Source organism: Lissotriton vulgaris, chromosome 3_1, assembly GCF_964263255.1.
Source record: "Lissotriton vulgaris chromosome 3_1, aLisVul1.2, whole genome shotgun sequence".
NCBI lineage: Eukaryota > Metazoa > Chordata > Amphibia > Caudata > Salamandridae > Lissotriton > Lissotriton vulgaris.
In genome coordinates this window covers 882,506,854-882,520,380 of record NC_141689.1, presented here as the reverse complement: position 1 = coordinate 882,520,380, position 13,527 = coordinate 882,506,854, and the positions used below count along the sequence as shown (strand labels likewise).

General features: G+C 44.3%; 1 protein-coding gene across 1 annotated transcript in view; it reads left to right on the top strand.

The window, feature by feature from the left end:
- SLC1A1 (solute carrier family 1 member 1) overlaps positions 1-13,527 on the top strand; it is a 400,763-nt gene that overhangs the window by 273,978 nt on the left and 113,258 nt on the right. The window contains exons 4-5 of the mRNA XM_086961206.1: positions 8,943-9,057; positions 13,363-13,405. Coding sequence (XP_086817332.1) covers positions 8,943-9,057; positions 13,363-13,405 — 158 coding nt within the window. The remainder of the gene's footprint in view (positions 1-8,942; positions 9,058-13,362; positions 13,406-13,527) is intronic.

Here is a 13,527-nt window from a genome sequence, read left to right as displayed (position 1 = left end):
AGCATGGCACTGCTGCTAATAGTCAGTCAATCACTAGCGCCTCCTGCCGGACGCGCCCTGTCGCCTCTCCACATCCACCTCCCCAGTATCGGCCCTTGATGTTGCAGTGGGCCTGGTACTTCGGCGTACCACCGGCAGGGACAGGCTGCTCAGACTGGATGTGCCCTCACTGGCATCATCACCCTCACCTCCCCTACCCCCCCCCCCCCCCCCCCTTTGCGTGGGCATGGACTCACACCTGCTGGTTTTGGACAGCGGTTGTGACCTGTTCCAACGCCCTAGCAACATCCTGGCAGCATTGCACCATCTGGATTTGCATTGCCAGGGACCGGCGTGACAGTTGGGAGGTTGCATTCCCGATCAGGTGGTTTGACCTGGTGTATGCTGATAGCCGGGTCAGCAGCTGGCGGTGGCGGCGGCTGATGTCCTGCTGTGACACTATGATTTGGCTGTTCTCCCTCACTGCAGCCGTTAACACCTGCACGCTTTCGGTGAGCTGGCTCACATTGCGCGCTGTCTTGTAAAGCTGCAGCTGCATGGCTGCCATGTGCCGTGCCTGCTTTTGGTGGACAGCTAGCATCCGGCGTTTGATGCCAAGCCCTGGATCTTGATCATGTTGCCCCCAGTCAGCCCGTGTTGCCACGTTGCGCTGCTGCCTCATCCGGCCACTTGACTGCAACCGCACAGTGGCTGTGCGCCGTGTCTGCCTCCTGGGTGGTGGTGTGGACTGTTCCACTGCCATGTGTGATGCATGGGGTGGTTGCTCTCCTCCTGTGGCTGCAGGGGTGGCCCTGTTTGCATGGGGAGGTGGTGGTACTGGTGCAGGTGTGTGTGAAGGTCCAGGTCGTGGGGCAGGAAGGCTCTCTCCCTCGGTGTCCTCTGTGTTCTCCTCAATTTGGAGTGCCTCACTGTCTGTGCTCTGTGGTTCTGCAGCACCTGTGATGTAAATGGGTGCATGATTAATGATATGAATCTTACACATGGGATGTTGCAACATGCATGCAGGCTTGCATTCCCTGACTGGCTTTAGGGACATGTTTCCGTTGACAGGTCTGGCTGTGTGTGGCTATCAGGGAACTACTATCACACTACAGGTCCCACAATGCAATATGGCGTTTCTGATGTGCATGGCCTGCATTACTGGGGTTATCAAATGGCTAGCTCTGGGGGCATGGACATTGTTAGGGGACGGGGTCGCTGTTGCATGGCTCTTACCTTGGGATTGTTGGGTGGGTCGGGAGGTGTCCAGCTGGGTTACCCCCACGCAGGCTGCAGGGTTATTGGTGTCCTCCACCAGGTCTTCAAGTGGTGTGTTTGGCGCAACTGTGGGGTCCCTCCTCCCGTGGCATGTTGCTCCCCCAGCCTCTCTGCAAAGCGCTCTTTGGCACGGCCTCTGAGGTCATATCACCTCTTCTTTAGCTCATCAAAAAAGCGCTGGGTCACTCCTACAGAGTTTACCTTAGCCCTGATGCACTGCCAAATGCGCCTCTTGTCTGCTTCAGGCACCTTCCGGGATTGCTTCCCAAAAAGCCTATCATGGTCCCTGCTTACACCCTCGATGAGGAACTCCAGCTCCTGTTCTGAAAATTTTATTTTTATTTTTTTGCCAGGTGCACTGCTTCCTGCTGCTTCCTGGGACACTGGTTTTGGATGTGTGTCCTGTTGTGGGGCTGCAGGGTGTGTCTGATGGAGCTCTGTGCTGTGCTTCTTCCTCTCTCAAGCTGTGTTCAGAATGAGTGAGGGAGCTGCCTACTTCCTGGTTGTGATGTCATCAATGTGCTCGAAATGCGACTTCCCGTTTTTGCGATCTCGCAGTTAGCGAGATCGCAATTTGCGGTTTTCGATAAATGCAAAATAGCAATTTCAACATGGAAAACAGGCGATTTTGCGATCTTTGGAGAAATTTACGGAATTCGCAATCGGCGATTGTGGCCGACTGCGAATCGCATTTTTGGTTCGCTTTTATTGATACATCCCATTCTGCGTATTCTAATTTGTGATTTGGTATTTTTCGCAAATTAGAATTCGCAGAATCAGGGAAAGTCCCTATATCAACACCTGTGTGCTAAAAATAAAGCAGCAGGTTGCTTCACCTCGGATCCTTGCCTAGGTTTCAGAATTCCACCAGTGCATATCCATCCATTTCTTGTAAAAAATTGGCATGTCGAAAAGTTGATTGCATATAGTTGTAGCCACCTTGTTTGCTCTGGGTGTCCCGCAAATGTTCAGGTTACATAGGCTCTGTCATAGCAGTACATGTGGGTGTGAATAAATCTCTTCTCCCAGCCCTGCCTCCAGTGGACCTCTGCTACAGCCAGAATGTATTGACTTTGGCACTTTTACAGATGGACTATCTTTGCAAATTAAGCACCACAGCCCTATGTGCACTTTCTGGTGACTATCTGATTATATCACCAGGTAATTGCACCTGTTCGTTTACTAGTCAGAGACTTTTCAATAGGGATCCACTGTTACTCCATACACCGTGCAAGAGAGTCCATCGTGTGTTTTCTGTGCATTCTCTGCTACGTTTTCCACCCTTTTTATATCACGTATCAGCACAAAACTAACATTAAGAAATGATGTTGGTGACTTCCAACTATGCCTGCTCTGAAAGGTCCTATAGATCCTACACATCAACCTGGGAATGAAGCTTCCCAGAGCCTTGGTCATGGTTCTCCCGGACGAATGCCGCAGGCTCCCCAGGCTCTCAACTACAGCAATCAACAGGCTGCAGTGAGTGAAACATCAGCCCCCTCACCTGCCTTAACAATAAAAAGCACACACATACAAAACCTACCTTAAAGTCACTTCACTTGCAGAGTATCGTTGCATTTACAATCGGAGTTTGTTCACTTCACATATAATTAAAATAAGGTCACTGCCATTGCTCATACATATCAATGTTCGAGCTTCATTTAGTAGGTACACTTTTGGAGTGGCAACATTTTAGCTCCATCCTTCAACTTTTGGCTAGGCTGTATATATGTTTAGATTTGGCCTTATGTATTTGCGTGATGCCATAATAATAATGAAATATGGTGCACTAAATATATGGCAGGTGCATTTATTGTGTGTTTTGATATATGTGCATGCATACTAATGTTTTCATTTTCAGAAATGTTTCTATATGTTTAGATTGTAAGGTGGTGCACTAAAATATATTTAATGCAGTGCGTTCGCCAGGGATTAGGGAAAGTGAATTAAATGTTTATTTTATAAATTGTGACCAGTTGTTGATTTCGTTTAATAACATTTTTTTCAGATATAGTGCACCATATAAGAGTACAGTATAAGATGGTTTGATTTCTATAATAAAGATTTCATTTATTGAGCTACATGTAGGTTGTAGAATTAATATGCATCCAAAGATAAATGCTAAGTTGGGGGCCTTAAGCTTACAGTCGAGGCATTTAATACTAACGTGAAAGTTGTTTTCCGGCATATTTTTTGCAGATTAAAGGCATTCATTATTAGTGGAAAGCACATTGAATTTCTGAGATAGTGAGTTGAAGAAGAACTGGCAAGGTAGAACTATTTTAATGAAGAACAAAGGGAGAGTTACTGTTACCAGTTGGTACTATCGGACGAAGGGAGGAACCTGAGGATGCTTTGGAAGCAGAAACTGGAATGTGGAAGGAGTGTTCATGGCGCCAAGTTCTTTTCTTGGGAACAGAAAGATACTTAGATGTGTATGAGGTCATGTTTTCTTGAATGTTCTTTGTGCTATTTAATTAGTGAACCCACCTTGGGGTTAGTCAAATTCCCTTTAAACTTGGAGAGGTACAGACCTCTCTTGGCTTTTTGGATTGTGTGACTTCCTGCTATACATGATTCCATTCTAAAGCTCTTCTACAGAGGTTCTGATGCTGACACCTTTCTTGCTTCTTTGATCCAATGGGGTCTTCCATATCTTTACCTTAGTGTATTATTAGATGCTGCAGACTTCATCCATGTATGGAGAGAAATATAGAAATCATTTGTCTAGGCATCAGATTCTTTTCCTCCTATTTTGCATCTCCATAATGGAGATACTTATACGCTCTTTGTTGTTGCGGTCCAACACTGTCAGGTGTGCTGGCCTTCCTTTAATAATTCTATATTTCACAGCATGTTTTAGAGATTGATTTATATTAGTCTAGCTTGAGTTTGTAATAAGTCTTTTAACTTCCAGTTATATTATGTTTTAACATTTCTAAAGTGCGTAGCTGGCCCAGTAACGGGGCTTACCAGCCCTAGTACAATTTAAAAAAAAACTGCAGAGAAATGGTGAAGGCCAGGTCCAATGTTTTTCTGAACTGCAAATGGTTCTGAAGGGAACTGATAGGGAGAGGGAGCGTGTTCTAGAGAGCTGGGGCCTTAGCACGGAAGGAGCTGCGGTGGCTCTTACACTCTTGACCTGCAGGATAGTGGCCAGATTAAAAATGGGAAACGCAAAGGACGAGATGGTTGATATAGAAATACCAGATTGGACAGGATAGGGGCTCCCGAGGAGTGCAAAATCTTATGGGTAATACACAAAGCCTTGAAGTGTATACGCCTATCGACTGGTAGCCAATGCAAATTGTGGAGAAGCCATAGGATAACTGCCTGAATGATAGTTTGATGAAGTCAGGGAAAAAGAAACCGAGAATATTTTTAAGCCCTCTCATGAGCCCAAAACACATGCATGCTACAGATTTGGTCAGTGCTTCAAAGCAAAATCAAAACTGAGGATTTGCCTTCATCCAAAGTGCAACGGAGATACTCTGCAACCGTCTGAAGCTGTTTTGAGAAATGTTCAGAATATGGTTATCTTCCAGAACCTGAGTAAGAGAAGCATAGAAATGTCTCTCTGTTACTTTAGCAAGAAAAGGCAAGAGAGAGATAGGGCAAAATGTTTGAGGCTTTGAGGCATCCAAAGATGGCTTCTTTAAAATGGAGATCGCTTTCGCATGTTTCCAAGGCCCAGAGGCAGAAATCGGGGCGAGATTAACCAGTTCTAAACAGGGTGAGAGGAGGAAAACAGAAAGCTTAAGAAACAAGTCAAATTTAAATGGGTCAGCGGGTGAACCTGACGTAACCTGGATACATAGGGTCCGAAACTCAGGCAGACCCAAAGGGGGAATTGAGGTGAGCCGAGGCGGAGAAATACTCATGATGAGATCACTGCAAAAACATCAGTGCTGGTTTATCTCCTCTATCTTGTCAATAAAAGATTCTGTTTGCTTCTCACAGTGTGCATTATAAGCTTGGATGGAGTTTTCTAAGAGCACAGGTTTAGTGAGGCTATTTACTAAATGAAGCTTTTGTTTTGTGGGGTTGTTGCTATTTCTGATTTTATGTGAAAAATAGTCTGTCCAGGATTTCCTAATCAGTTTATGGTAGGACTTAATGGCTGCTCTATAACAAGTTTTTAGGGAGGCATCATATGTTTTCCTCCATGAGCGTTCTTGGTTCTTACAATTCTTTTTGGCAGAAATCAAAGCTTCCTTAAACCAGGGAGCCACATGCTCTTTCATACTACAAACCTCTCCTAAAGGGATAAAGGTATCTAAGGCTGAAGTAAGCCAAGATTGTAAGGTGTTGTTCGCTGCCTCTACATAAGAGGCCAACTGAGGATGACAGGCCTGAGTAAAGTCACCAATTATTTAGATGTCGAGCCTGTGCCATGACCATTTATGGATCGGGAAAGAATTGGTAGTCTGTGATTGGCAAGGCAGGCAGATATTGGTAGTCTGTGATTGGCAAGCCAGGCAGATCGAAATGGGGATTGCAAAACGGTCAGTCCATTGGGATGGGAGGGAGATGGGGTCAAAACCCTAATAGAACAAAGATTAGAATAAATGTGGTCTAAGAGGTGTCCAATTGAATGATTTGCACAAATAACCATCTGTGTTAGCTGGAGTGCAGCAAGATTGTCTATGAAATTGGAAATATCGCCATTATGATTGGCATCCAGGTGAAGGTTTAGATCTCCCAAGATTTTAAAATTAGCTGACCTAATAAATGGTGAGGTGATAATATCTATCAGTGCCTCCTTCAAGACTTTAAATGGATCTGGGGGTGACAAATGAGAATCCCTGATAGTGTAAAATAGATGTTCAGCGCAATTTTAAAAGGGGCACTTTCACAGTCAGAAATATTGCAGAGGGTCAAACTGCAGGTGTATCTGTCTCAATAAATCACTGCTGTGTCACCTCCTCTGCCACTAGTTCAATTGAAATTCTTCAGATAATATCATGGGGGAAGTGCCAAAGCAGGTTCAGCTGCCAAGGTCTGGGTCAGACATTTTTGTGTAAGAAACAGAATATCTGGGGTGTTATCCTGAATAAAATCATTGTACTCGGCATATAGAGCTTGTAGTCAGTGACCTGGGGGAACAAACAGGCCGTGAGTCCAGGAGGGCTAATCTTTAAACCGCAGGGCATACAGCTAGAAGACGGGCCATCTGGAACCCACCTATGATCACCACAATGTTGTGTAAAAGACCTGAAAACATGAAGTTCATGAGAGGAATAAGCTAACCTCTGAGGGTCAAGGGGGGCCGGGTGCCAAGCCCCTGGTGCTGTCCAGGTGCAGATGGCACCAGGGGCGGCTCATGCTCATGGCGGCCCTGGGCACGGAGCGTAGGTAGGGGACCCCCGGAGAAACACAGGCGCAGAGGCCAGTGAAGAGGGGGGGGTCAGGGTGTTTGGAAGTGGAACAGAGCCGGAGGCCGCTAAATCCCTGCCAGGGGCCGCCAGGCAAATATGTATCCATCCTCAGAGGATTAATATATTAAGGATACATATTGGCGTGGCGGCCCCTGGGGTTTGGCGGCCCTGTGCAGGTGCACAGATTGCACATGCCTAAGGCCGTCCCTGTGGGCACAGATGGGCTTGACTTCGGCGTGCCAGTGGCTTGTCCGTGCCATGCATCAATACCAGGGGGGGCTCTAACAGCCCAGGCCCGTCGCCGATTGGTTACCTCTGGACCAATCGGGACACAGCAACTGACAAAAGCACGAGCAGAATGTAAAAGAGAACAAATGCATCAAACAGTTAAAACCCCACTGTGTCCCTTAAAGTGCAAAAAAGATTTACAAAGCTTAAAAAGGAGTTTCAATAAAAAAGTAGCAATTTCAATAAACGGCAGAGTTGAGAACATGGACGAGGCTTGCTGTGCTGTGGCGTGCATTAAATACCTGGGGAGGTCTAACAGACTCCACCAAGGCCAGTTGCCAATTGATTATCCCTTGACCAATCAGGACGCAGCAGCTGCTGAAAGTACGAGCAGAATATAAAAGAGAACAAATGCGGAAACAGTTAAAACCCCACTGTGTCCCTTAAAGTGCAAATAAGTAGATAATTATTGACTCAGACTTTTATTGTGTGTTCTTACTGATCACACTGTACTTGGAGAATTGAACTGTTGTTAACTCTTTTCCTCTCAGGCTGCTAAAAAGGTCTGTTGACCAGAACAGAATGGAAAGAATGGCCCAGAGCGTTCTCACTTTTGTCTAATTAATATACTCTGAGACACAGTTATCTCAGTATCGAGTTTTAACATGTTCACTATACTTAACTCCACGTCTTCCTACCGTGACTATATCTTGAAGGTACATAGATGTGGAGTAAAGAATAATGAATGTATACTTACTTATATGTACTTAACCTCTTCGATGCTGATGACGGAACTGCTCCGTCATCAGCCGCGGTGGCGCTGTGCTGATGACAGAGCGGTTCCGTCATGGCCTGCCCGACGCGCCTGCGCGGCGCGGATTCTGCGCCTGCGCTGGGCGTACTATTGAGCAGGCGGGGCCATGACAGAACCGCTCCGTCATCAGCACAGCTCACCCGAGGCTGGTGACGGAGCGGTTCCGTCACCAGCGTGTGAGCGCCGCGCAGCCCCCCGCCCCTTAGCGCTGCGGCAGAATAGCCGTCGCAGCGAAGGTGATAAAGTCACAAACTTTGTCGATATTTAGGTTACCATATTTTGGTATCACAATATTTTTGTACTCGATATTCAACCATATGAATACTACTTTGCAAAAAACCTTATCCAGGGGTGGTTTCAACTTAAATTTGAACACATCTGTAAGCATGCATTCCCATTTTTGAAAGATAGCGGCCATCTCTTGCTCTTGCTTGCAATAGTCCACATCCTTGGAATGGTTCTGTGTGGATGGAAGCATGTAACCCAATTAAACAATATGTTTTCAGCTAAGTGAGCGACAGATGAAGTAATGCAAATGTTGCTCACATGCCCTTGATTTTGAAACAATAATGTAGTCTATTAAGTATGGGGAGTACATTTGACTTTTTGGTGATTTTTAGAAATGGCAAATGTAAGTCTTTTTGGATGTCCCTTTTTGACATCCTGCCCATTACTTGGAGGTTCCTGTGTTGATCGCCACAGTAAGCTGCAGATTATTGGTATTCTCAGATGGGATAGCGGTGTGCAGCTGCGGCCTGTGCAGGTAATAGCGGTGGCGCCGGGTAAGGGGGGCGGTTTGTATTTCGACAGAAGATGACAAGGAAAAATTAATTATTTATTTAATTTTCCTTCATCATCATCCGTCGAAATAACCCCCCCCCCTCCCCAGTCCCCCCCCCCACCTATTCGGCCCCACTGTTCTTACCTGCATGGGCCGCGGCTGGCGGTGTGCCACGCGGTCTTGGCTTTTTTATCACATTATTATATTTTTCAGAAAAGGAGTAGCACTTACTAAGCCTTCCACTACTCGCAGGTCACTTTGTGCAAGTGCCTGACAACTCATGCCAGTAAAAACAAGGGCATGTTACGTAGATAGCATATGAAATCCATATGATAGAACCTTCCTGGTTAGAGCCAAGATGCAAAGGTGTGCTTCAAGAACATGTTTACAGCTCGGCAGATTCAGGCACGAACTGTGCTGTCAGATAAGACAAGGCCAGTGCTGAATTTACTCCACTACTGATGTTGACCTTTCTTCTCTTAAGGGATCGTGCTGGTGGTGAGCATCAAGCCGGGAGTGTCCCAGAGTGCTGCTGACATTGACCGGACAGGAAGCACTCCCGAGGTCCACACCGTGGATGCCATGCTAGATTTACTGAGGTGAGATGTTCTCTCCTTTTTAAGCTCGTTCTGCTAGAATGGTGGCGGGTTGTATGAAGAAAGTACCGTGAGGATTTTACAGGTGTAATTTTCCATCAAAACTGTATGTGTGTAACGCCCAAGAGTTGAGGTAGCCTTCGACATGTTCTACCCCAGGTATCACAACAATGCCACATATTTACCTGCACCATATCAACCAACACCCATATTCTATGTTAGTATTGCCTGCAGTGATCGTGGAAGCACAGGAATGAGCCCCACGACTGAAAACACTTTCTACCACATTCCAACCTCAATGAAAGGACAAGACTTGCTGAGATTTATGTTTATAGGTTCATCTTTCTCTGTCCCACTCTTACGGCATCAAAGGGCCACTCTATTGTTCCACAACAAAGCAGCTAGAAGTAAACAGTATTAAACGAGAAATTGACCAGTGTTTTTTACCTTCGAATTCAAGGACATGACTATAGGGCTAGACAGGGACCCATTTTAAAGTCAGTTTTCAATTTCTGCCAGGTATGGGCACCTGCAAGGGTCCACCCTACTCAAAACCCTGCCTTGTATTGCACATATTCCTTTTGTGCGTTGAGGAATGCACAGAAGTGTGTCCAGCACTGCCTGGGGCTATGCAATGTTATTATCTTAATGGGAATTACATTAAGTTAATTGCATTGGCCGGCCACTGACAGTGCACGAAAGCAAGTTCATCAGCTGGGGAGATTCCCTGGGGCGCCTCCTTGCTAGTGTGCCGGGAGGACCCCACAGGCAGCCGAGGCACACAAGCTTCTTTGCGGGGAAGGTGCAGTGATATGGGGTAATGTATTCACCGTAATGCATATTTCAATAAGGTAGTTACATTGACCAGCCCCTCTCAGGCTTTGAGATTAGTTTTTTCACCCGTGGCGGAACCCTAATTCTCTCTGCTGGCTAAAAAACTGTGAATTTCACTTTTTATTTTAAAGAACTTTGCCCTTGAATTTCAAACAGCATAAGTTGCTACTCGGGTCACTATTTAGCGGCACACTCTACTTCTCATGCAAAAGAGATGTCAACATTTTTTTGTATGTACATTTAACTCAGGGAGGGTATGTGATAACGTCTCTAAACCATTCCTCTTGCTATTTCTTTTGCTAAGAAATCTGTAGGAAGTGTCAGGAAGCCACACGGAAACAAAGGGGTATATTAGCAAGAACCTCGTTAAAATTATCACTGTTTTAGCGGCAGGAAACTGCCGCTAAAATGGCGATAATGAGCTTGCTAATATGCTTTACAGAATTCTAATAGAAGCCCAGGTTAGATGTCTTGCACATCTAACCTGGGCTTCTATTGGAATTCTTTAACGCATATTAGCAAGCCCATTATCACCGGTTTAGCGGCAGTTTCCTGCCGTTAAAACGGCGATAATTTTAATGAGGTTCTTGCTAATATGCCCCGGAGTACATTACAGACAGAGAAACGATCCGTTTCATTTGCCTTTTATTTTCAGGAAGGCATGTACAGCAGAAGAAACAATGCTCATTAACCCCCCTTCCCACACACACATACCCACCCCAGAAAGGCATCATCTGAAACAGGCATGAGCGTTACACGGAGCGTGTCCCGCTAGTGTCTATTTCATTACAACAACGTATTATTCGAAAGTAAACACAAGCACATGCAACAAAATCCGCCTCAGGCAACAGATCAAAATAGTTTATAAAACAAAGGTCAATGTTGCAAATATGCTGTGCTTGTCTATTTTGGGCCACCTACTAAAATCCTAATCCATGCTGCGTATGCAGTATGGATTTATATGTTGGGACGGAAGCTGAGTATGAGTGGCGGGAAAACCAAGAGAAGCCATATATTGGAAACAAACAACTGCTTGCCCTCACAGGAAGACATTGCTAGGGAACCTGGGAGAATAAGCCAGAGCCGGCCAGCACAGGCAAAAAAAGAAAACAAGCATTTTCAATGCAATAGGTCTCGCATTTATGAGAGTTTGAGCTATTGGAATTGTAAATGGCAATGTCTTTTATTTATGTCTTGTTTTTAAAACAGATAAATAAAAGGCATTGTCATTTACAATGCCAATAGCTTAAACTCTCGCAAATGTGAGACCTATTGCATTACAAAGGTGTGCATTAAAAATAAAAAAAAGCGTTAGGAGAGAGCGTGCTGTTGCAGGCAGGACAAAGCTATTTGAGAAAATAGTGCTCGGAGGCTGTAATTAAAGTCTACTGACCAACAACACACGTAACGAGGTGTCACCATGGGAGGCTACAAAATAAGACAAGGTCGTACTAAAGAGGGACTGCTAAGCCTTTTGACCAAAGAACAGCCATAGTTTACAGTGGACAATACCACAAAAATGTGGGCGGAGAGTGAGCAGAGCTTCAAGTCCCTACCTCAATACAGCATGCCTCGCAGAGCAGCACATGCGCTGCCCAGGCTAGACCTAAAAAGTAACCCAATTAGACGGCGTGAATGCAGGCCTGGAGGAAACAGGAATGAAGCCTCAGCCTCCTCTATAGCCCGACACCAGACTGCTGCTGGTCATCGTTACTGGTCCAGAATTGTTTCTTGTCACTTTGCTGAGCTCTACTCCCACTCTGGATCTTCAGTGCAGTTGTGCTGGAAAGATTGTTACAGATTTACCTTTGCAATGGCACGTGTGCAATTCCACTTACCCATAATTATAGATTCTATTGATGTCACTCCAGGTGTTCTCACAGGGTTCCCTCCTTGGTTACATCTAATTTAAAGCAGCACATGAAACTACTTCGGGTACAAGGCACCTCCCCCAGTAACGTAATAGTTGACATTGCTCCACCTCGCGAGTTCCATTGATACCTGTATTACAACTGAGTGACGTAGGATGTGTAACTGATACCCTGTATGACACGTGACTGACGTAGGATCTGAAACTGAAACCTTATATGACACGTGACTGACGTAGGATCTGTAACTGATACCCTGTATGACACGTGACTGATGTAGGATCTGTAACTGATACCCTGTCTGACACGTGACTGACATAGGATATGTTCCATCCATTAGTGGTTTCCTTTGTCCTGCTAATGACCCCACCGTCTGTCTTGAGGTTGAAACGCCTTTGACATTTACAGCTGTAAAGACGTTCTTAATTGTATTATTTCAAATAGGGAGTGAGGATAGGGATCATTTTGACTTGACTTTGTAAAACCAGATTCTGTAAATCAATGCTTATTCTGTATGTACATGTTACTATTTTGATCACAAATTTGGGAAAACAGTGTTTACCCTATTTTTTTTTTAGCAATTTCGTTATTACAACCAAAGCCTCATTCCTTTTTCAAATATAAAAACTATATTTTGACTTCATATCTGGTTATATGGTCTCATTAAAATAACTTTATTTACATTTAGTTCTACTGGGATAGATTTTTCAGCTCCCCTGATTATGTAAAAAGTTCGACTTTGACTTATACCTAGTTGGACGCTGTTATTTTAAATGACATTAAAACCTTGCAGTAGGGTGCGGGCACTACTATTGTTGGTTAGTTACTGGGACTTCTCTCTTCCCCATTGCTATGATTGTAGGAGCATGTATTACAAATATCCCAAAGGATTCATTAAGACATTCCAGGAAAAGAGCAAGACATTGTTTCCTACAAACTCACAAAAAAGGAATAAGCCACATATTGCGATCAAAACATATATTAACGTCAAGCATACAAATTAACTAAAATAAAGAAAGAGTCAAGAAAAAAATCTGAAAACGTAAAACGAAATGTACATTGCCTACACTAGGGTTGTCAAGCGTAGGTCCAAGAGGACCAGATCAATGCTATATTTTCAGAATAATCACTGATATGTAAATTGGACCAATTTAGAACAACTTTTATAAATTGACCATGAGGGGTTACTCTGAAAATGTTGTATGGATTCAGCCCTCTTGGACTTACGTCGTGGACCCCTAGCTCACACCACATTATACTTCCACCTAATGTAATAACTATAATTTCTCAAATCTAGTAAAAATGTGGGTCATTCTCTGGGTAGTTTACAATAAAAGAGCTGATAAACTAAATAGTCTAAAGGTCTAGCTCTAAAGGATTCCATGTAGTGGCACATTGATGCAATACTAGAGGTGAAAGAAGAGAGTGCAAGAAGAAAATGAATGAGCTACCGAAAGAGATGGCGAGTGAATGTGAAAAAGGATCTAGGAAGTTCTGCATTGCCCAGCGGACAGTGGTCTAGTCCACACTTTATTTTGTGAGACGCATGATCGATTTTCAATTTACAATGTTCATTAATATTGTATTGTTACACTTTATTTGACAGGAATATGTTCCCTGAAAATATTGTGCAGGCTTGCTTTCAGCAGGTAAGGATACATCTATTAACCTTTAGAATTATTTTATTGCTTCTTACTGTCCATTTTAAAGTTCACATAAACTCAATCAATCATTCTTTAGTGTGCTTTTCAGCAAATAGTAATTAAATGTC